Source organism: Dichomitus squalens (genome assembly GCF_000275845.1).
Source record: "Dichomitus squalens LYAD-421 SS1 unplaced genomic scaffold DICSQscaffold_1, whole genome shotgun sequence".
Lineage (NCBI taxonomy): Eukaryota > Fungi > Basidiomycota > Agaricomycetes > Polyporales > Polyporaceae > Dichomitus > Dichomitus squalens.
The window spans coordinates 2,898,463-2,921,470 of record NW_006766883.1 but is presented as its reverse complement, the minus strand read 5'-3'; the positions used below and the strand labels follow the sequence as shown (position 1 = coordinate 2,921,470).

Here is a 23,008-nt window from a genome sequence, read left to right as displayed (position 1 = left end):
AGCTCGCGACCCTGATGCGGTCGTGTTGCACCCGCTGCCTGCACACCTCTGCTCGCTGTGCTACATAGTACAGGCGCTTGATCTGACCTTGAATCCAGGTAGGCAGACGCCCGGTAGGCGCGCGAGGAAATGAGCGAGCGACAAGAATTGAACACGCCTACTGCTATCTAGCGCTAGATGGCGGCAGAACCCTATTGCTGAGCCTCTCGGGGCAGTCCCTACGCCGCGGTGCCTAACTGCCGAACCACTTTCGCACTAGCCAGCTCACCGACAACTTTGTCTCCTTCACATGTCCTAGGTCTTTCATTGCATCTGTCCCCATGACCGGGTGTCTCCCCCCTCATTGTCCTGGATGCTCTCGTTTCCTCATATTGCTTTTCACTGCAGCAGGTGTACTCGCCGGCACCACTACCCGCACTATCGACGACCAGGACGGCGACAGCGTTACTGGCCTCCTCCCATCATACTCGGGTGCATGGAATCTGGGCCCTCAGTGCACGGGCTGCCGTGTGCAGCCGGACCAGTCGCAAGCCTTTAGCGGGACTTGGCATGACGCTACCGCCCATGCTGGGGAGGAGATACGTACAATGACGGCACAGTTCAACGGGACGGCGGTATACGTCTACGGCATCCTCGCACCCCCCATTCAATACATCACCACACTCACGAACGTTACATTTCTCCTCGATGGTGCACTTGTTGGGTCATATTCCAACGACCCCACAAGCACCGACTACCAGTACAACGTACTCATGTACTCAAACGAAAATCTCCCGAACGAGGAACACACCATCGTATTGCAGGACACGGGGGATACAAACCCAAGTCTCATCCTGTTCGACCACATCGTCTATACGTTCACGGACCAGGATTCACCCTCCCCGACGCTCGTTCTTCCCCCTCCCTCCCCGACGCAACAGCCAACCTCGCCCCGAGCTATTTCCTCGAGTTCTCCTACTCGGTCCTTGAGTTCTTCACTTTACTCCATCCCGTCTTCTAACCCCCCCACATCCTCTCACGACTCTTCGACGAGCCTGCCTTCTAGCGGATCTCAGTCGCCAACCAGCTCTGGGGACAATGTCACGTCCACATTCACATCGTCACCTAACGCGGGCGAGCAGCGTACGACTACCAACGCTTCTCCGACCGCTTCTCCGCACAGATCTGGTGCGGCTGTTGGATCCATAGCTGGGGGAGTGGCGGGAGGCGTTGCGGTTCTCATCATCGTTGCCGCTCTGCTATGCTGCATGCGTCGCAGAAGGAGAAGAGCAGTCGTAGGGCCATCTCAGGAGAAGCGTGTTGTCGACGATCCACTACCCACGACCATCCATCCCTTTGGGGCGTCTATGCACTCAACTAGCACCATGCAATCGCCCCTGCTTAACGGGCAACATGCGACGAACGTTAGTTCGACATCCGCCCTACCTGTATCTGAGCCATCATCGGTCGTCAGCAGATGGCAGATGAGCAGGCAAGAGAACGACAAAGGCGTCGACTCAGGCGTCGGCGAAGCGCCCGACTCACGTCCCCTCCCAGACGCACCCGTATCGCCATCCATCGCCTCTCCGTCCTTACAGTTGGAACACTCGCAGTCCAATCTGACCTTCTCAATCCCTGTGATGCATCTCGATTCCTCCTCGCGAACGCCCACTGAGCAGGACAGTGACCACAAGTCTGACATAGAATTCAGCGCGCCGTCTCGGTTGGCAGCAGCCCCTCCCCGGGCCTCTCAAGAACTCCCTGCGCCACAGACCCTCCCTTCCCCGCCCATACGGTCCCCAACATCTATTTCTGGTGTGTCAACCCTGCGTAACCAGGTGGTCCTGCTGCAAGAGGAGATCACGAGATTACGGGAGGAGCAGGAATTGCAGCGATTGCTGGCTGAGCCCCCTCCGGAGTACGCTCCTTGAGATGATGCGGGCAGTGACGAAGGCCTTCTTGGACACGCACCAGTATGCTTAGATTTTTTGCTGGTTTATTAGTAGTATCGTCTTGTGGGTTTGCAATGCTTCATCTTCTACGGCCTTCAGGCGGAGCTTGGGGACGCACAGCGGTCTCATCCGGCGAGGGTTTATTGAACAGAAGACTCGATGCATCACCATCGGGCGCTGTTCGGAACGTGTCTTCGCATTGCCACCGCATGGGGTGGGAAGGAGCTTTGCCGTTCTGGAGCCTGCACCATCATAAGGAAGCTCTTTCGCCCTTCCAATCTCTGACTGCCCGTCAAAGCATGGGAGAAAAGCTTGTAGCAATCCGCGGGAGATGCTGATCATTGACAGACCCATCGCCTAGTGGACAGGGAAGGTGCGATATTCTAACGGGCGTACTCTGTTGCTGTAGACTAGGAACTGACAGCTCATCTTCGAGCTCACGCCTCTATATGTACCTGTGATAGGTTTGGGAATTGGGCACGCCGAATTCGCACCGACGTAGACCCTAGGATGTCGCAGTAGTAAGTCAATGTCCTTTCTTCGACTCCTTCCATCTTCCATCCTCACAGATACCCTTGCAGGCCTGTGCACACGCTCGTTGGTCATAATCCATGTTTGCGATCCGATGTAGGGTGGCGTTCCATCTCTTGCTTGGCTTCCTCGCCACACAGCGAGCAGCCTCGACCACTCACATCATCGACGACGCGGACACGTCCGGGGCGATCTCCTATACAACTCCTCAGTCGTGGTCACAAGGTGCGGGATGCACGTCCTGCTGGATCCATCCTGACCCCTCTGAGGCGTTCGATGGGACCTGGCACGACACTTCACACTTCACGACGGACACCGACGAGCGGTTCATCACGGTTCAGTTCACAGGCACAGCCGTCTCTGTATACAACATCGTCGCGAACACCGCTGCCCAGCCCAATACCGTGACGGCCGTGAACTTGTGGTTCGAGATCGACGGCGAGAGGGTGGGATCTGGGTACCAGCATGACCCGTCATCCAGTACGGACATTGAGTACAATGTGCTGGTGTTCTCGCAGGATGGTCTATCGAACAGCCCGCATCTCCTCGTCATCCATGCAACGGACGGGGCCAACACGAATGTCCTCTTCGATCGTGTTGAGTACACAGTGCCCGACCCGCCCGTCACTACCTCAACCACCGTCACTACGGCAGCTCCGCCGCCTCCAACAGCGAAGGAAACGACTGTCGTCACTTCTGTCATCACCACGACTGGCTCGACCGGTCTCGTCGTTACAACCCAAAGCATCACAGACACTTTATTCTCCTCGAGAGCTTCGGCAGCTCCCTCAGGTCTGTCGTCCTCCACCGCCTCCACTTCTTCTGTTTCCGCACCGTCCTCCACTCCGTCGAAAACATCGCCGGTGTCCTCCTCAACACGTTCCAGCGCCACTGCCACTACCACTACCCCGGATGCCGCTTCCTCGAGCGTAGCTGCGGTCGCGGTCACAACTTCGAAGCGCAGTCCTCCTACCGGGCTGATAGCTGGTGCAGTAGTAGGGGGATTGGCCATCGTAATTTTCCTCGTGTTCTTGGTCCTTTGGCTGCATCGGCGCGCACGTTCAGCCACACATCGTGCAGACATGTCTACGATTGGGAGCTCTGGAAACATGGGCGAGCTTTTGGGCGGTGCTTCCGAACGAGCGTATTCGGATGTCGAGCAGAGCGCCGAATCGAGCTCGGCCTCACGTGTAGTCCACATTGCTCCCGAGATGCTCTCGCGCGCGCTCTCACGCACGTCGCGCGATGCATCCGCTGGCACCATCTACCCATCCAATACTTCGCCTGGCCAGAACGCGGATGTGCCGTATATGCCGCCGGAGCTAGCTTATCGACATCACGAGAACATTGTCCGGAGCCCAGACGCAGAAGAGAAGGTGCTGCTGGGCGGATATGAAGAGTCAGAATCGGATGGCATCTCCACAACTCAGCATCCTCTCTCCGCAGCAGCGACTCATACCTCGTCTATAGCTCCGCGCACTGCGTCCACAGGAGGTGGCTCGAATTTGCGCGAGCAGGTTTCGATGCTGCAGGCGGAGATTGAGAGGTTGCGGGAGAGGCAGGAGAGGCAGGAGAGGCAGGGTACCCAGAGGTCGGTTGTATATGACGATGCGCCGCCACTCTATGATCCCACTTCAGCGCCGCGAGTGTGACTGTGTTCGAAGTTCATAATGGAGTTCGTTACTGGAATCATGATTCATCTGTCATGTTTGGCTGATTATCTGACGTAGCGCGAACAGGGATTGCATTTGGCGACTCCTCTAATTTGATAGTAATCATACCACAACGGTCGTTCAATCGCATGCGTGCAGTCTGTTGATGGCTACTTTCTGTGCCATTGACGTATTATGGCGTGGTTTTTCGCGGATTACCGTATGCTGCGAATCGTTGCTGGAGTGCGGGCAAGGTCTCAATCGCCTTCTCTTTCGCAGGTCAGCTACTACCTAAGAGCGGCTCGCTCCTTCAAAATAGCTCGTGGACAGACTGCACTGCCGCTTTTCAGTTTCTTCCTGATCACCTGATGCTGAGTACGTCTTGCGGATGCCTGAGAGGTTCTCAGGTAACGAGTGTGATGATAGATACTAATAGCTGAAGGCAGCGGTGCAGCCTTCGGATCTGAGACAGCGCGGGCGCTGTTTGTCCCCGGTAGTAGCACTGCCACATTCAATGACGAAGCTGCGGATGAGTCGTCGCCTTGTGGCAAGCATATCTATCTCTAGCCTTGTCTTCGGTGTCTCCTGTGCGGTTTCACAGGGCGTACTCCCGTTGAGGTCGCTCGCATGGACACTCGCTTCGGATGCTGTAGCCGTGGTAATTGCGTCTGCCAAGGTACCTCTCAACGTGAGATGGCAGGAACACTGAAGGAGATACCTCATCACCTTCGCAAGTTCAAATCAGGTTCTCTCGGGTGCGCCGAAGAATGGACTAATGGACATGCTATTCTCCGGGTCTCAGCTCCCTAGGATAGAGCAGCGAATATGGTGAGTGCCTTACTCTCGCCTCTCCTCGAAACTGACCATTCTCCTGCATGCCTTCTTCTCCATGATAGTCAATCGCCTTTCCCGACGCACCTCCCTGCTCTACACTCTTTTTGCAGCTATACGGGTGTATTGTATACCTGTTACCGCCACTATCGACGACACCTCAAGCGTCATCACATATTCACCAGCCAACCAGTGGTCCCAAGGTGGCTGTAGCGGTTGCACCGTTCACCTGGACACAACGCAGGTGTTCAATGGGACCTGGCACGAAACCACCCATATTACGACGGACAATTCTCCGTACACGATCACAATCCCTTTCACGGGGACAGGTATACAAGTGTACAACGCTCTGGCAAATAGCGTTCCGAACGCCTTGACGACGGTCACAAACCTGGTTTTCCAGATCGACGACGGGGGGCCAGTCCCATACCAGAGCACTCCGACGGACAGCACCGACTACGACTATAGCCAAGTCGTGTTCCAGGAGGACGGGCTAGACAATGCAACCCATACGTTGGTCATCAGTGCGCCTGGTGGTCAGGATTCCCTGGTACTCTTCGACAGGGTCGTGTACACGTTTGACAACGGGAATCCCTCTGATCCACCTCCACCGCCTCCGCCGTCCACGACGTCCTCGTCCGATACTGTCACTGTCACTCAGACTCAAATTGTCCACTTCATCTCCACCACAACGGCGATCACGACATCTGTGACTAGCCAAACCCCGTCATCTTCGAGTTCGCTAACCTCCGATAGCACGAAGACGGCCAACAACTCCTCAACTTCTACGTTACCTGTTGCGCCCACAACCTCTCCTCCCTCCTCCGTGCATGACACTCCTTCGAACTCCACAACCTCGCCTACTTCTTCTGCATCAACTGCGCAGACGACAACGCCCGACTCCGTCGTGCATGCAGCGACTTCTAAGCGCTCGGCTCCTCTGGGAGTGATCATCGGCGCAGCTGGGGGAGGCATTGCAGCCCTACTGATTCTGGCTGTCATTGCCTTCTTCTGTTGCAGGAGACGCGTTCGGCGATCCGCACTCACAGCCGGTTTCGCGCTCTCTGATAAGCCCAGGACGGAGGAGACGATGGAGAGCAATCGTGGAGTAGGGAGGCACACGGCCTACTACTCCGGGAGCGACATCACGGGCTCAGAGCCGAACTCTGCCACCAGCTTGATCCACATCAGAGAGGGCACCGTGAACCCCGAGACCCTCTCCCGTTCCAGCACTGTCGACTCCTTCCTATCCCAATCCCGGCGTGCCACGATTAGGTGGCCCTCCGACGAGTTGCCTGCCCCAAACATGCCTCTCCGACCTCTACGGCGCCAGCAGAGCGTTGAGCGCGGCCCTACTGTGCAGTACTCACCCGAGGAGGATGAAACTGTCCAAGCCGCTGTGGAGGGAGAGCACGCGACGTTACTACGACCATTGCCCCCCACGGTCTCTTCGGCAAACGCGACAGCATCCGGCGAGGCTTCGTCTGCAGCGTCAGAGGCCCATCCCCCTTCTGTCGAAAATCAGGAACTCCGGGAGCAGATGGCGAGGCTGCAGGACGAGATCGAGAGGTTACGGAGGATTCAGGAGATGCAGGCCATTCTCGAGGACGCACCTCCCATGTACGACCCCTCGTCGGCGCCCAGAAGACAGTCATAGACATCCCTGTGAGTTAATGTTCTTGCATTGAACATCCCAACCAGTCATACATACTGAGACATCTTCAGTCGCTTGCTCATGCAAGCGTGGTTGCTTGAGGCATGCTGGAGAGCTCTTGATGGTTGGAGGTGCGCATCATGTGTCATTCGTTCGTTACAAACCCCTTCACTCGTTTCAATCCCCTTCGTTCGTTCCAATCCCGTTCGTTCGTTTCAATCCCCTTAGTCCGTTCCAATCCTGCCCGCCGCGTACCTATGTAACGCAAGGCGTGGTCAGATACTGTACACATAAATACACCTATCTTGCTTGAGATTGGGTGTTTGTAGTTAGACAAATGCTCCCAGGGAGCTGCACTATTCACTCAAGTCTGCTTCATGGATTATCGCAGTGTTGAGCGGATGCGAACGCTGTTGTGGAGCGGACACAGCCTCATTGTGGCGGCACTGTCTACAGTCAATGTTCATGCAAGTACAGATTAGCGACGTAGGAGCCGCAGACCGACGCAGCAACAATTGGGGGTAAAGGCGTACATGTTCGTCGCGGCCCGGCACGGGTCATAGTTGGCAGCTGCGTGTCTCTTTCTTTCTCTTGACTGCACTTGCGCACTGGCACTGATACCTACTGCGCTTGACACCTATACAGGGTCACCCTTATACCCGGTGAAATGCTCCGTCTACCACATACAGCTGATGAGCGGTAGGTCGGCTGCAGTTGCTTACCACTCATCTACCAAGCAACAGGAGAGCCTGGTCAAGGTATGACTTCCCGTCTGGGACCGTCTTTACGTGTTTGACAAGGCTGACCTGCTGCAGAAGGGTATATCAGGCGTGAACTTCTGGGCACGGTGTCTGCTCCTTGCCGACTCCGGCTTCCTAGAGAACGACTCCTTTCGCGACTCCCGGAGCCGATGGCAACTTGATTCTGTCAACCGCAGATCCATCTCTTTGCGCGGTCATGAAGGTGGATGATGGTTCAAAGTGATAATGTGGGGTCCGTGCTGCGGCCCTCAACATGGTGCGTATCGCAGTCTTCCAAGCGGAGAAACGATACAACGTTTGCGATTAAATCTGAACCTACTCCCACATTCGCAGGTGTCTAGCTACTGTTATTTTACAGGCATACAATGGCATCTCCAACTATCGACACCGCTTCAACAGCCGAATTTGACGAACAATCGCACGCACCGTTTCGTCCAACAACAGCAAAGTTGCAATCACGCCCGTGTCCTAGGGGACGTGACGTGCCTCTTCCTTCTTCTTCCCCGCCGCGTTCGACCAGATTGCTCTGTTGAACGCAATGCCTGCGGTGGCGCACGGGCGGAAACCGTTTACCCAACGACTTGCTTCTCTTATACAGATAAGCGGCCTCGTGTACACCTTCCAGGGTTCCCGAAAGACCGTGGCAGTCCCCAGGCGCGATCTCGAGTGCCTTCCCACCGACTTCGGACGCCCTCAAACTATTCGTAGCTGTCGCCTCCGCTCTCGCGCCGTCATTACAGCCGGTCGACGACTCCGCCGGTAAGTGCCCAGGACGAATTCGACCCCATCGAGCCAAACTAGGTCGAACTAAGACAGGGTCGCTAGTCTCGGATCCCTCGGGTCTATCACTGTCCGCCATCGCTGGAATTGCTCAGTGCCTCGATCTTTCGTCACGTATGCCATCTTCAATTGTTCCCTACCGTCCTTCACAGATTTGAGTGCGTTTTCAGCCGTCACTGCCTGCGTCCCAAACGCGATGTCCTCGCCCTCAAATGAGTTGTCCTCCGGATCCTGACAATGTTTCCTTGACGGGCTAAGCGGATGTGAAGACAACCTAAGTCCGAACGGGCAACCGACACCTTGTCCAACTCATTTTTGAGCCTCAAATTTCAAGGAATGTTCTACTCTCCGAGCGTGGCGGCGCCCTCTGGTCCCGTGGACGACGTTGACAACCCGAGGACTGAATAGAGCGCCGTACCGGCTTCGGTATGCCTTGTGGCCTATCGGCGAGCCCACTCACGACCAGGCGCGTCGATCCCTTGGTTTCGCTTGGTAATTCTGACGAATGGCTGCTACAGTCCGCGGTCGCACTCAAGCCCTCAACCTAATGGCACAGTCTGCGAGGGCCCTCAAAATGGCAGATGGTTTCGGGAAAGTGGTGTATCCATTGTTAGCTGACCGCTGCCGATTCGCGGAAGCTTGCCGTGCGCTCCACCTCTACTAACGCCATTTAGCAGAGCAATGCCGAAGCATTAGGTCGCCGCCGCCGCACTATGTACTTCGCAAAGTTCGACCCTGTATACACAGAAGAGGGCCTTAGCGCATATACTGTACGTCCTCCTTCTCGCTTGACAGGTCGTATAGGCTAAGCCGTCTCAACAATACCAAGTACATCGACACGAAGGCCAAGGCCCAAATCTCGACCTTCAGACCCTTGGCTAGAGCCTCCACGCGTGGGGCAAACATACAAGCCGATCCCCGTGCACGTTTCCCCAGCACGCAGCCCGACCCCCACGGGTGGCGGCGAGGGCCCCTTACGTTCAATTCAGGAGACTCAAAGTTCCCGCGTCACGGCTGTGCTCAGGTGGGGCAGCCGTCTCTAGAGTCTAAACCTACTCCCCCTGTGTGCGAACGGTGGGCTGGTGACCCACCGCTGCGACCCAGGAAGTCGCGGGAGGACAGAGATGCGCAACGATGATTGAATGGCTCTCGCGCCCGTGGCTGCATTCGGACAAGCCGAGAACGCACGAGCGCGCCACGACGTCATTTATGATCCTCTTTCATCAACATACGCTCTGCTCAGTGACGGTGCGTGTGTGCCTCCAGTCCGGCCGAGGTTCGGTTTGGATGGACCTGGTCGCTGCGCTGTCATCTCGTCGGGTGAGAGTTTAGATTTGATTCGGTCTATCATTTCTACCAAGAACGATCGACCCAAGACTGCGGGTATGTACAGACCATGAGACGTGTAGAGATAAGGCGTGCCGATGTTGGGAGGGGGATGTAGCGGAAAAGGGGAAGGTGGGATGCCGGGGGTGACAAATCTATAATGATAGTGCGCATACGGTGATCAACGAAACAAGACGAGACAGCACGGGCCGAGATGGAGCATGTATAGAGCCACCAAACATTGAAATCACGAGAGGGATTGAGGTTGGGCAGAACGGATTCTAGTACGGGGTAATAGGAGTGGGGTCCTTGTGTGTAGCAAATGGAATCCTGTCACTGTCGCGGAGTAGAAGGCCAAGCGGATTCGCGAAGCGTACGCGCAGCCTCGCGGTCTAGTAAAGGTTGATGAGGAAAGGGATCAGGGTCCCCTTAATGGGGCCCAGGGACGTGGTCGAGCGTATGTGTGCGCATCGACCACAAGCGGAGTTTTTGACAGCACCCTCTGCAGCGTGTAACGCTAGCAGGGTTGGGTCCGCGGAGCGTGAACTGCAAGTGCAGCTCGAAGGCATCACCTGAACGCCACAATCATAAGGCAGGCGGCGCGATCGAGTCGAGATTGGGAACTACTGTTGCCAGGTGAGCAAAGCGGTGAGATTCTGTGCGTGGGATATGTAAGTGGTGGGTGGCGCTATGCATACAATTGCGATTAGGAGAACGTGACGATGCGTGAAGCAGAACGAGACAATCAAGACTGGAGACTTGTGTGGATGGAAATTGGAACGTACGGGATGCATGTGAGTGTTGGGGGAGTAGGTAGGCCTCAAATGTAGGAAGGCACTAAAGGAGCGACAAGGGCCCGACAGAGGCTGGGGATATGTTATCGTACAACTCTCAGAGTGGGAACGGAGACAAGGCACGAGATGGAAGCAGGTAGGAAGTTTTGCAGAGATCCGAACCAGATGGAGCGAGATGGTGCACAGTAATGATGTAGTGGGATCGAGTGCCATAGGAGAGGGGTAAAGAATCTACGACGAGATGTGTGTGATGCGAGACGCGGCGACAAGTCCGTGTATGCGTGCCGGCGCTCGGGCCCGGGGAAGTAGTATGGTGGATGATATGGAATAGGTAGCGGGCAGAACGCCTGGCTCGAGCGGAAGCCCACGAGTGTGTGCGGTAGCAACCGTTCGTTTTCGGGTGAGGGAAGAGAGCGAGACAAGTCAGACGTCGAGAACACGTGAGAGGCTAGATGACAACACGGTAGATATCGATAGGAATAGATAAAGCCAAGAAGAGCCGAAGACGAGCGACGAGAGACATCGCTCATCACAGCGAAGCGTGTGATACGCCCTTCCGCACGTATGCAGGGTATCAGAGTAGTCGTCCTCGCCAAGCAGCGCGAAGTAGTCGCGTCGAATGGTAGTGCATAGAGATGAGAAAATGTTGAGCCGTCAGCGTTCGTCAGCAACGATATCTTCTCAACGTCGAGGTCGAACAATCGCGCGCCGAGCGTCCCCCAGCCAACACCGTCAGCTGACCATGCCAACAGCGCGTGAGGGAGGCTCGCGTGCACAACGTTGCGCGCCGTGACGTAGCCAGAGACGCACACCTGCCGTGTGGCCCGGCCCAACGCGTCCGATCTACCGCATGTGCGCTACAGAAAAGGGAATGTCAGCGACGACTAACAGACATCCAAGACACCGAACACAAAGACGTAAACGAAGGCTACGCTGGGCGACAGCGGAGGGAAAACGGGTCGGATCCTCAGCTCGCCTCTCGTATATCCACTCGGCGTAAGACGAGACGCATGAACGTCTCCTACCCCGCATCCCTCCCACCGCTCTCACCATAACGCGGGTCCCCTCGAAGGACGAACACAGTATTTGATAAGACGAGATGATCTGCTCACCTCCAACTATTCCCGCATCTGGCAGTCCAAAGTTGAACCCAGGAAACCCATACCCGGAGTTCACGCCAAACCCAACTTTCGGCGTCGTCTCACCGCTCTTCAAAATCGAAGCAGGCGAGCGCAGAGGAGGTTTCGTTTGCGAGGCGGACGGCGAGCTGGCGGCGTTGGGCGCAGGAGGGGAGCTCTGCGCGAAGCACCACTGCCTGAGCAGCGCGGCGTAGGTCGGGTCGCTCGTGTCTACACGCGCGTTCGCGTTAGCGGTGGCGTCTGGGGACATGTTGAGACCGAGCTCGCGCACGGCGTCACTCAGGGACGTGACGGCGGCCTTATCTGTCGCAGAGTTGTTGCCCGCTGGACTGTCGGACACGACTTCCAGGCCGAGTGCTGACCTCTCAGGGCTGCCATCTCGCCTCGGACTCGCCGTCCCGCTCGACGAGGGACTGCCCTCCTTTGAATGCGGTGGGCTCAGCAGTTGAGGGCGGCTGTAGCCAAAGTTGTTTGCCTCGTCAAAGCCATACCCGAAAGAAGACGGGCCGAACGACCGCGCGTTGGCCGCCAACACGTCCGCGGACGGGCCTGGTATCGACGTCAAAGGAGAGAGCACTGGTGGGGAACCTGCGGACGGCGAAGGGGAGCGGTATGTCGAGGACGAAGAGGCAGCCTGTACCGATGTTGTGGGACGACCTTGTTCAGGTATCGTGCGATGCGTCGGCGGCGATAGTGTCGGCCCAGTCGGAATCTTCTCGTCACCGGCAGTCTGCGCAGGCTTCTCCTTGGGTTCGTCCGCACTGAGGCCGGCTTCCGCAGGAAGGCTGGCGCTGCGCAGACGGCCGGTTCCAGGGGGTGTAGTGGGGGGTGTCACCATCGAAGACGTGGAGGCCTGTGCGGATGGCGCAACGTAGTTGCTGAGGTTCAGCTTCCTCGAGAGGTACGCCGCCGTCGGCGTGCCGAGACCCTTCTCGCTCATCTTTTCCCACTCATTGTTCTCCCGTCCGAAATTCGGGTACGGGGACGACATGCTCCTAACGAGTTGTGGCGCCGTAGGCGCAAGCTGCCTCGTGGAAGGAGTATATGGCGAGACGGTGCCAGTAGTCGGCGTGGTCCTGAGCGTGCTCGGGGCGCTGAAGGTCCGCTGCTGCGAGTGCACAGCACCGAGAGCTGGGGAAGGGAGAGGGGAAGCAGCTGCCCGACGGAAGCCAACGCGGTAGTTCGCTCCGTCATTGTTGTCCCACCACTCACCGCCCGAGCCGGGGTTATACCGAACGACCAGATAGAGAGTCCGCTCGGAAAGCTTCGTCTCGTAATCCTCTAAGCGGATAGTGAAGCTGTGTCGGGACAATGAGCCGGATTACCATAAATGATGACCGATGATCTGTACATACCTGAAGCGATCCCATGCGGGACCCAAACCCTCTTTCTGATCGTCCTCGGTTTGCCCGGTTGCGATGTTTGCGGCGACGTCTCCCATCGTCCTCGCGCGAGGGAAGGGAGGGGGGAGGCCGGGCAGGCTAACCACGTGCTTGCACATGACCTCGCTCGTCGTTTGCCAGTCGTCCATAGTGAATCGAACCGCTACCGTCTTCTCAAACGCCACATTTCGGACCAAGATTGTGCCGCGAAGCGTCGGCGGACGCGTCTTCGGGAGCGTAAGCGTCTCCAGGAAAACGTTGGCGTAAGGGGACGGGTTCAGCTTGGGCACTGGGCTCGTCCGCTCGGCGTTAGAATCAATCTCATGTAGGAGCGTCGTCGACGACGCAGAGGAAGAGACGTGCGACGCGGGAAGGACAGGGAAAGGGAAGGAGCTGCTCTCGGCCTCAGTCTCGGTCTCGGTCTCGTCACCTGGCGGCTTCGACAGGGAAGCGGGCTTGCCAGCACGGTTGTAGACACGGACGGTCTCCAGACCTGAGTCCTTTTCCGCGAAGTGCACGTTCTTGATGTGGCTCGGCGTGGAAGGGGCAGACTGTGCGCGCATGTGCTTGATAGGGAGATCTGAGATGTTGGGAGACGATGCCGAGGACTTGAGTGAGGACTTCAGAGGTTTCCCGTTCGATAAGATGATAGAGCTGGATGGGGTGCGTGGGAGGGACGGGGAGGCGGTCTTAGAAGAAGACCTGGAGAAAGACAAGAATGGGGAGGAAGGGCGGGATGACGAAGGGGACGCAGGGGAACAAGTGGGGAAGGGTACCGCAGTGGAGGGGTCGAGCGGAGGGATGTCGATACGGGGAGGGGGATCGACTGAGGGGGAAAATTTGCCTGTGTTCATGGAGAGGCGGAGGGAGTTGATTGGAGAGTACGGGCTAGCGTACGAGGTATAGGACGGTCTGTCATCGTCATTAGGGTTGTCGTCATCATCGTTGTCGTTAATGTGGAAGACGGCTTTCTTGTTGAGACGAGGAAGTTGACCGAGGGGGGCGAAGGCACCGGGGCCACGCTCGTCTGAGAAGTTGCTCGAGGAGCGGGTGCGACGGTGGGGATGAGGGGAACGAGTCGCGGTCGTGGTGGAGGAAGCGTCTGAGGGACCGGCGTAGGGCATGGCGCTATCTGGGGAAAGGGAGATGAGATGAATGGGGAGGGGGTTATATCAGAGGCGCATGGAGAAGCCCGCACAGGGAAGGGGAACGCGGGAGGATGGAGACCCCTGGGGAGATGGAAGAGAGAGTCAACAAGAAGGCCTCCCAGTTTTCAATTTCAGGCCCAGCGCAAGTAAACGCTTTGTTTATCTCATCTCCCGCATTTGGATGTGATGTCACCCGACACTCATAGCACTCCCTCTGCGTACTAATCCTCTCCGCCCTCAGACACCCGCCCCACGTCTTTCTATCGCTGCCCCCCATGCGATGCGCTCAATCCCCACCGCTGTCGTCTATCGCCCTCTACAGCCCGCCCCCGCCCTACCCAACGCGGCGGCGGAAACCGTGAGCAACGTCTGGACTATACACCTCCGTTCCCACTCCACCTGGCCCAGGTCCGACCTCCTATCGTCCTCCACTAAAAGTCCAGATAGCCGGCGATCTCCCCACATCCCCCCCGGTACCAGTCCGATTCTTGAGTTCTCCCCAATATTCTCCTTGTGTCCCAGCTTCTCTTCTCACTCACACGGGCGATCCAGTTCACATTCCATCTTCCGCCGTCTCTGCCGCCGACAGCGTTTGCCACGCCGCCCGCGCGTCTCTGCCAACAATTTCGCGACACATCAGCAGTCCCTGAGTCCCCATCTGTCACCGTGCCGGTCCACCGCCCTCGGCCTGCCTTTTCCAGCGCCCGCATCCCGTCCTCCCGCTCCACCGTCCCATGCTCCCGGCATCGTCACTCGTCCATCCTCTAGGCCTAAGTACAGCCAATTGCGTCTTGCCTCGCGGCTGTCCGCGACATCCATACGCCATCGACTATACCATAGTCTCTCATAACGCCTCTGACCTCGTCCTCGACCCAGGCGTTTTTGCCCGACCCGCTCCCGACGCGGCTTACCACAAGACTCGTACATCCAGTTGGGTAATCCGGCGGCATGTCGCGCAGCAGCAAATCCGCAAGGTAATCATTCTGACACACGGACTAATCGGGCAGACGCGATCTGCATTAGTGCGCGTCCAGTCTCGATGGGCGCTTTTACCAGATAGACTGAATGTAGATCGAGATTTGATGGCGCTTGTATGGATCGTTTCGGCAGCTCGTTCGTTTTTCCATTTTGAACGCTCTCATGAACTTTCCGCACGTGTGTCCGCCTGTCTAACGCCACGGTCCCCGACACGTCGGTCTCCTCCAAGTACGTCTCGCCCGCCCCTGCACAGCGATTTGCGACGGCAATCTCTCGACCCGCCTTGTCCATGTACCTTGTCAAAGCAATTAAATATGAACGTCGACTGGGTGTCGGAAGACCCTAGCCCCTTATCAGCCTTTCACCTCCTTATGTAACCCAGCACCCCTCTCCACCTTCCTGTACTTATGTGCTCTCTTCTTTGGCTGCGATCGAATCTGTCTTCTGGCTTCCGCTTTTCACTAAGACTCATCGTACAATCATACTCCTTGACTCGCCCAGCAATTGCACGTCCAATTAGGCCTGATCCCCTGAGCGGAGTAGGAGACGCACTACGGCTGCCAAACGCAATTTTCTATTGTGCCTTTCCTAAACGTTCTCCGACCAGTCTGTCTCTCACGCTGGCTCCAAGATTGTCGCACTATGCGCACGCTGTGCTCGCATCACGAACAGAAGGAAGCTCTCCTTGACGGCGTATCCACACGAGCTTGACAGGTTACGGACGTAGCTGTACGTCCGTCTCTTCTGTCTACAGGACGCCGTCCACTCGCACGTATGAATCTCCAGCTATCACGGTACTGATTATCGCACCTAATCGTAGTGCTTCTTAAGACGCTTCCCAGCGCGGCCGCTGTACAAGGAAGCCGGCTTTGCGCACCACTGCCACGAGCCAAGGGAAGTTCTGACTGGGAACTTCGCTGCCCCTACGCGACGCGCTCGCCCTTGTGCGTCGTGAGACTGCGCAGACAGCCCCTTCTCTTGTCAGGGACCAGCACGCAGAGGCTAGAGCAAGCGGCGCACGGAAACAACGCGCACGACTAGCACTGTTGCCGGAGTTGGGACACCGGGGCTTTTTACAACGCGCGCTCCGTCGAAGGACTGCCGTTCGGAGGTGTGTGAGTCGCGGATGGGAACTGCGAATGGACCCGCGTTGGCCGCGTTCGCAGGAAGGTTCTGTACGCTCTCAGCCCCAGCCGCGGCTGCGTGTGCGGCCAGCTAGGACATGCCGCGGACGCGGCGAGCTTCTCAGCTGCGTTTGAGCTTAGTCCCCCACTTCACCGACTCTGTCATCACACTATGCGAACTATACAGAGCACACGGTGTGGCATGATCAGACGCGAATGGAACTCTGCCGGGCGGCTTGGGGCTTTTACGTCAGGATTCGCTGACAGCTCAGTACAGCTGATGGCGAAGCCGCTATCCTACTGAGGGACGTGGGTGCCGTACGAGTCGTTCGCTGCTCTGGGAGGGCGACCTCGCGTCTGCGCCACATCAAAGCGCGCTCGAGAAGTCGCGACGATTATCCGTCGGGAGGGGTCACTAATCAAACTAACGCGGTCATAGGTGGACGATGAGTCGCATCCAATGAGCAGTAGCTCGTGTGCAGCCGCCTGACGAAGCCTCGTCGGTCGTCGAGAAGAGTGGGGCCCGTCGCATCTCTGATGGACTCTGAACGCTTGCGAAGGGTCCTATGACGATACGCGCAGTCGACAGCTATTCAGCGCGAGTTCATGAAGGCTCTAGAGTTCGCATGACATACACGCGAAGGATGGCGGTGAGCTCTTTGAGATCTGTCGTCTGACCTCGGGCTGACGTCTCTTCTCGCCAAGTTCTAGTGGCCGACATTCCCTGCGCGCCACGACGTTCCCAAACATCGTACTCTGTGCAACCAGCAGTGTGGCCGATGCGATTGCCAAGGACGCCCGATTCAGTGGACAAGACGAACATTGGGTAAGTGAAGTCCGTTGTGCGTCTTGACGTAACGTCCTCCCCAACACTTCTCAACCCGCTCCTCGCTACCTGCGCACGCATGTCTGGGGTAGGGCAGACGAGGTCAAATGGTCAGATCTGGACCGTGTCATGCCATGACATGATCTCCGGACTGCGAAGCCACACACGACCCGTTCTCAGCAGGGCACCCCTCTCCCGCGCTCACCTCACAGGGCGTCCATGCATGGAGTCAGGGTCTGATGTTAGGCTAGGTACGCCGACTTTCATATACCCCCATCGCAACGTTTCGGTTCTCGAAAGATCTTCACAACTGAGGTCGCTGGGAAGAAAGCAAACCCTCGCCCGCGCTGCAATGTGGCCGACACGTTCCCGCCGTCTTTCTGGACACATAGCAAGAAGCCCTGCACCCGAGCAACGCGTCGTGCACACACTCGTCGCACGGGGATCGGGGTCAGCTGCAACCCCGTTCCGCGTGCGGCCAGTCCGCTGACCGATCCTCATCCGCCTGTACGTGCAGGCGCTCCGACGCGCCTAGAGTGTCAGCCGCCGTAGTGAGCGCGTCAGGTGTACTGTACCTAAGTATGAAGGTCTGCCCCCCCTTTCCTTTCTCGCTCCGCTGTACGCACTACCAGAGTGCTTACAGTATAACAGGCTCTGTGCGCCCCATCCTGCGCCTCGCCATGACCTCGCCAAGGCCTCCGCGATCGCTGCGGCTGCCAAGCGCCGGCTTGGTACCTGAGCAGGCCTCGGCTTTTGGTCGCACACGCTGGAGGCTCGCAATGTGAACGGACGGAGGAGGCATTCCGCCCCGATCCGTGTCCGAAGCGGCCACGAGTTGCTCGTTGCACTGGCGTTCGATCACTCAGTCTTTCGAGGTGAGCCCATTGGACTCCCGAGCGTTGGAGTACCGCGTCGTGAGCTGACATTGACATCATCTCTGTCTGACCGGCCATAGGGCCTGGGTTGGGCTGTGATGAAGACTGTCAACTATCCTGACGCGGAAGGGATGCGGACTGCGGAGCGCCCATTCGGCGTCTCAGTTCCCTTCCGTGGTGGCAATGGCATCTCCGCATACCCACCACACGCGAGCGAGACCCACGCTATCGCCACGACCCCAAGCAAAGGGGAAATGGGTTCGCCTATCGTGCGACACCCGTTCGATCTGGCTTCTGACGCGAACAGCCATCAGACCATCGCATGAATTGCTGCTCAGCACTTGGTTGCTGCAGTGCTACTGTAATGGTGCGTGGTCTCCCACTTGCGTGATGCGCTGCTCTCACCATTGTCTTATCGCCGCAGGAGCGTCCGCACGCGTCCACCTTCCCCTCTTTCTGCTCAGATTTTCGTAAAAGTATGGCCTAGACCCTTAGCCTTCGAGCGACGACAGCGATGACAACAATTAGGCACCGCTTGTCTTACTTCTTTCCGTCGCTAATCGCGTACTACCTCATCAACGCTAGGCCTGAGCCTACCCGCGATTGACAAGAATGATTCTTCGCCGCGCGTACGCACAGTTTCCATCGCTTTGCGACACCGAATCTGATTCGGAGCATACATGTTCTTCTCAGGTATCAGCCACAAATGTGCCATTTCTGGCTTGGGAGCATAACGACATCTCAATCGTCATCACGGAGGCGCGCCACAAAAATTGAGGCGTAGGCGTTGCGCCTGGATGGGTGCGTCGGGTTAGCCCTTTCCGAGACGATCACTTCTCGAGCTCCGCGCTCCGAACCCCTCGGCGCGCGACTTCACGCCCTGCAGGAGCGCGACGTCGCGAGGCGCGCTCTTGCTTACGACGGTATCGTCAAGCTGTCCCAGCGATGCCGATGGCGCCCTGTCCTCGCGCTCCCACGGACGCCTTGGCTTCTTTCTGGCTTCCTTTTCCCACTCGTGCTCGATGTCATTGTCCTGTGCATAACGCGGAGCAGCGCACCACAGCACTGGAATTCCTCTGCGCGACCCGCCCACTCCAGGCGTACGTTCCAGCTGCAGCTGGAAGGTGTACCTGACATGATCGTACCCGATGGCTCGGACGAGCTCCGCAAGGCGCTTTTCGCAGCCTAGTTTTCGGTCACTACGATTGTGGACTTGCCGGTGGCCACGAACCTGCGACTTATCCGCCGACTTCTTGTGCTGGGGCCTTCTGCAATCTAAGGAAGTTTCTCCGCTCCCACGCCTGCTTCGATAGAGGGCCTGGATTGCATCCGGACGCACAGCCGCGAATAACTTTCTACCTTTCGTGGAGTCGTAGACGGACATAAAGACGTACCGCGATAACGCTTGGAAAGCGAATCGTCAACCAGGCACATTCATTGGTAGCGGCAGAACGGGAAGACTGTGGTTCTTACGACGGTCATCTCTGGCAGATGCAGTTGGCAGCCTACGGTGACAGCGAATCAAAGGATCCTTCACCTCTTCACTTACGCGAACAGCTTTGTTTTCCTATCACCGACTCCGCGCTTTGTTGAACGTGTGTATTGTGCTTCTGCCTGTCGAGCAGATACTGCGAGACTACTAGGATGGAACTCTGCACCCTTAAAGAACAATGTGCGCTACTAGTGCGGCCGAGTACTATGCTCAGCCGGAGATCAGCGAGGTGAGCTTAGTGGCGCCCAGTTGCAACGCATATACTCACCGCATCGGATATTTTCTGTAGTCTCAGAGCCACATGTCACCGACGATGATCAACGGTTACAGGTCCGGCTCCGACCCGTCATCTTGTTTTGCGGATTGTCATCGTGCCCGGACCCCGCATTTCCAGCCAATAGAAGTAGGGTTCCTCGGTGCCACGCATCCGTCGTCCGATACTCCGTATGTTGTGCCTGCCATGTGCAGATCTTTTCTTTTGGATATAAAGCTCGCGTTTCGAGGGCGCGTCGAGGACATCATGACGATCGCCTCCCCGCGAGTCCTCTGTGTCGTTTGATTTGTCACGAAGTACGTCTGTTACGTCTAGTGCATGTCGAAGCGTTGCACAGCAGCAGGACTATCCGGTGTACAAGTGGGATTGCCGTAAGCCCCTTCGCGGTAGTTCGGTATGCATTGCTGGGACGTTAGGCGGGTGAGTGTATCTGTCGCGCGACGGTCGTGTCAGCATTTTGACGTTACCACCCATCTAGCCCTTGCCTTAGTAGAAGCTTCCACTACTACTGAGATTTGTCTTGTATTGGACAGACGAGGCAATGTTACGATGCGTTGTTGTACTTGGTCACGTTCCACTACCGCGGTTCCGGAACGCATACCGGACATGACGTGCGGCTCACGACGACGAGGTCAACTTCGACCTGTCGGTATCTAGTTGATGCCGAGGTCGCCGATATTACTGCGAGGTACCACTCCGCGGCTATGTCTGAATCTCCGAAGGTCATTCCCCAGTCCTTCAGGTAAGACAAACAGTGTGGGGTACGACGATCGTATCCCGCAGTTTGGCTTGCTTAATGGACCTAGTGCAAGGCTCCTAAGAACTATGCGCGATCGAATGCGATAACCTAAAAATTTACCGTAGCACGGTCAATGCTTTTGCGTCATAGTAAGTCGGCAGCTATCATCGGGAACAATTTGCTCACTGCCTTCTGCGCATAAAGCTCGTGTAATATTGACGACGGCGCTGGCGGTCATCGCACCGAGCACCGATGCTTCTACAATGCTAGGACCATCTTTACGTGCCCGGGATATCAGGACATGGGAAAGGGAAGCTGCGACGATCCCCAGGTATGGTATGTTGCCTTAATATCTTCTTCGTCTCTTTCTGCTGGTTGGAACTGGCTGCGGGAACCAATCTCACATCATGCATTGGCGGCTCGATCTGAGAGTTTGGCAATGTGAGTCCGATTGCGAGTGAGTTAATGCCACTTCATGTTCACCTCGCTCGTGTATCTTTGCTATCGCTTACGTTCTCTATCCGTAGCAGGGCCAGGGTTGGACCGACGTGGGTGATAAAGAAGTCCGAGCCTTCACAACACAGCCGGACGAATTCCAACGGACCCACCCCATATCGGCGAGGCGGGACGGCCTCCAAGATATTCATCACTGTGAGCATACGAGCACATCCCAGTCTCCAGACGACAGCTCGATGGACATGGCTGCGCGAGCACGCCTTATCACGCCGCCGATCGCCCAGAAAGGCAACGGTCCGCTATGCCGCCCTCTTCTCCATCCTCCAATAGCCGACAACGCGCCAGAATCACCTCTCCCCGGACGCCCCTCACAATGCACCACGTTGAGGCGTCCCTGGGGGTCGGCATCGCCCACCCCTGGTCTTCCTGTGCTCGGCAGATGCCTATGAGAATTTCAGCGAACAGCGTGCTGAGAGCTGCGCCTAGTCGGCACTTCGGTCGATCGTCCCGCATCCCAAGAGATAAGCAGCGAGCCACTCCCTCGTTCCGCAAGAGCATTCACACTCTCCATCACCATCTCCGTGAGTGCTAGATGATTCTCAACTTCCATGGTTGGCTTCATGATCCGGGAGGAGGCTCCTTTGTGCCGGCTCGAGCGCTTGAGCTTTGCAGCAAGTGGCATTGGCGTTGACTCGCTCAGTACCAGCATAGACAGCGTGTATATTCGTCTGATACAGGACTGCTCCAAGGAGACCCCACTTGGGGTCTGTGCTAGGTGGCTTAGGTGGAAATGTTGGAATCCTGGCGTCAAGATGGCGAGCTCGCGGAACGAGCGCCACAGGTCCCGCCCCCCGACGGATATCCGCGCCCTTATCTACCCCTATTCTACTGTGTATATAAGGTCTATTGTATGTACTACGTACGGCACGCGTTTGCACCGGCCAAACGCGAATCCCATTTGTGCCCGCTTGCCCTCGAACTTCTACACAAACGCGTCTCCTCTGCCCGAAGGATAATTCGAGGCACTGCCTAGTGGGGCCGAAGCCACTCGACGATCCCGCGAACCGACGACCCGTGACGACGACCGACCCGACGACGACCGACCCGACGACGACCCCGTGCACCCCGACGACCCCGTAACCGTGACCACCCCGCGCTCCCCGCTGCTCCCGCCCCGATGGCACCGCCCACAATTGCAAAGCTCGCCGACGACAACTACGCTGAATGGGTTATCGGCATGGAGGCCCTCCTTGTTCGCAAGGGTCTCTGGGAGGTTACGAGCGCCCCTGCTGATGAAACCCGCCCCTCCGGCTCTGATAACACGAAGGCTGTGCGTGCCTGGCGTGCGAAGATCGCAGAAGCGCGCGCCGAGATTATCTTGAATATCGAGCCCACCCAGTACGCCCACATCCAATCACAAGATGTTCACGAAGTCTGGACCGAGCTCCGTCGAGTCCACCGCGCCCGCGGCTTTGGTACCCGGGTCGCGCACCGGCGCGCTTTCTGGCGCCTAACGAAGCGCCCGGAACAAACGATGACATCGTGGATCGCTGACGTCCGCCGGGCCGCCTTCCGCCTCGAGGAGATTGACGCCTCTATCTCCGATGAAGACCGCATCCTCGTTCTCACGAATGGCCTCCCCGATTCGTATTCCCAGCTGGTCGTTAATCTCGACTCTACCCCGCCTAGCGAGCTTACCATCGATTACGTCATCACCCGCTTACTTAACGAAGAGTCGCGCCAATTGTCCCTCAACCCGCCTCATCATGACTCCGAAGTCGCCCTCGCTGCTTACACGAAGCCCCGCACCCCGCTCGAGCGCATCACCTGCTTCAAGTGCTCGAAGAAGGGCCACTATCAGCGCGACTGCCCCGAGCTTAAGACTGAAGAGGCCCATTACGCGTTTTCGGCAACCGTTAGCGCCGATCAGCTTCTTGCCGAGAAGGAGACGGAAGCGTGGTAAACGCCCCGATTAAGGGGATGTATTAGACTTATCGTACGTTATCCCTTATTTGTGCGGACACAACCCCTCCTTCCTTGCTCGCTGTTTCCCTTATCCCCGCCCCGTTCAATTTGTTTGTTATCCTTCGCTCGTTGCCCGCGCTCGCTCGAGGGGATGTGTTGGAATCCTGGCGTCAAGATGGCGAGCTCGCGGAACGAGCGCCACAGGTCCCGCCCCCCGACGGATATCCGCGCCCTTATCTACCCCTATTCTACTGTGTATATAAGGTCTATTGTATGTACTACGTACGGCACGCGTTTGCACCGGCCAAACGCGAATCCCATTTGTGCCCGCTTGCCCTCGAACTTCTACA

General features: G+C 57.2%; 5 protein-coding genes across 5 annotated transcripts; 3 read left to right on the top strand and 2 right to left on the bottom strand.

The window, feature by feature from the left end:
- Positions 1 to 237: 237 nt before the first annotated feature.
- DICSQDRAFT_77008 (uncharacterized protein) lies at positions 238 to 4,241 on the top strand. Its single transcript, XM_007360688.1, has 3 exons — positions 238 to 2,304; positions 2,368 to 2,452; positions 2,513 to 4,241. Exon 1 carries the CDS (start codon positions 321 to 323, stop codon positions 1,908 to 1,910), a length of 1,590 nt encoding a protein of 529 aa, XP_007360750.1. The 5' UTR covers positions 238 to 320; the 3' UTR covers positions 1,911 to 2,304; positions 2,368 to 2,452; positions 2,513 to 4,241.
- Positions 4,242 to 4,914: 673 nt separating this feature from the next.
- On the top strand, positions 4,915 to 6,818 carry DICSQDRAFT_131697 (uncharacterized protein). Its single transcript, XM_007360687.1, has 3 exons — positions 4,915 to 4,942; positions 5,011 to 6,610; positions 6,671 to 6,818. Exon 2 carries the CDS (start codon positions 6,036 to 6,038, stop codon positions 6,600 to 6,602), a length of 567 nt encoding a protein of 188 aa, XP_007360749.1. The 5' UTR covers positions 4,915 to 4,942; positions 5,011 to 6,035; the 3' UTR covers positions 6,603 to 6,610; positions 6,671 to 6,818.
- Positions 6,819 to 9,463: 2,645 nt separating this feature from the next.
- DICSQDRAFT_131696 (uncharacterized protein) lies at positions 9,464 to 11,280 on the bottom strand. Its single transcript, XM_007360686.1, has one exon. It carries the CDS (start codon positions 10,788 to 10,790, stop codon positions 10,344 to 10,346), a length of 447 nt encoding a protein of 148 aa, XP_007360748.1. The 5' UTR covers positions 10,791 to 11,280; the 3' UTR covers positions 9,464 to 10,343.
- Positions 11,281 to 11,378: 98 nt separating this feature from the next.
- On the bottom strand, positions 11,379 to 13,905 carry DICSQDRAFT_165181 (uncharacterized protein; the record flags this gene model as incomplete). The annotated part of the gene is made up of 3 exons (XM_007360685.1): positions 11,379 to 11,390; positions 11,449 to 12,697; positions 12,755 to 13,905. The coding sequence occupies 3 exons, from the start codon at positions 13,903 to 13,905 to the stop codon at positions 11,379 to 11,381; spliced, it is 2,412 nt and encodes an 803-aa protein (XP_007360747.1).
- Positions 13,906 to 17,541: 3,636 nt separating this feature from the next.
- DICSQDRAFT_131695 (uncharacterized protein) lies at positions 17,542 to 18,470 on the top strand. The gene is made up of 4 exons (XM_007360684.1): positions 17,542 to 17,732; positions 17,813 to 18,099; positions 18,157 to 18,361; positions 18,426 to 18,470. The coding sequence occupies exon 2, from the start codon at positions 17,831 to 17,833 to the stop codon at positions 18,056 to 18,058; it is 228 nt and encodes a 75-aa protein (XP_007360746.1). The 5' UTR covers positions 17,542 to 17,732; positions 17,813 to 17,830; the 3' UTR covers positions 18,059 to 18,099; positions 18,157 to 18,361; positions 18,426 to 18,470.
- The last annotated feature ends 4,538 nt before the right edge of the window (positions 18,471 to 23,008 follow it).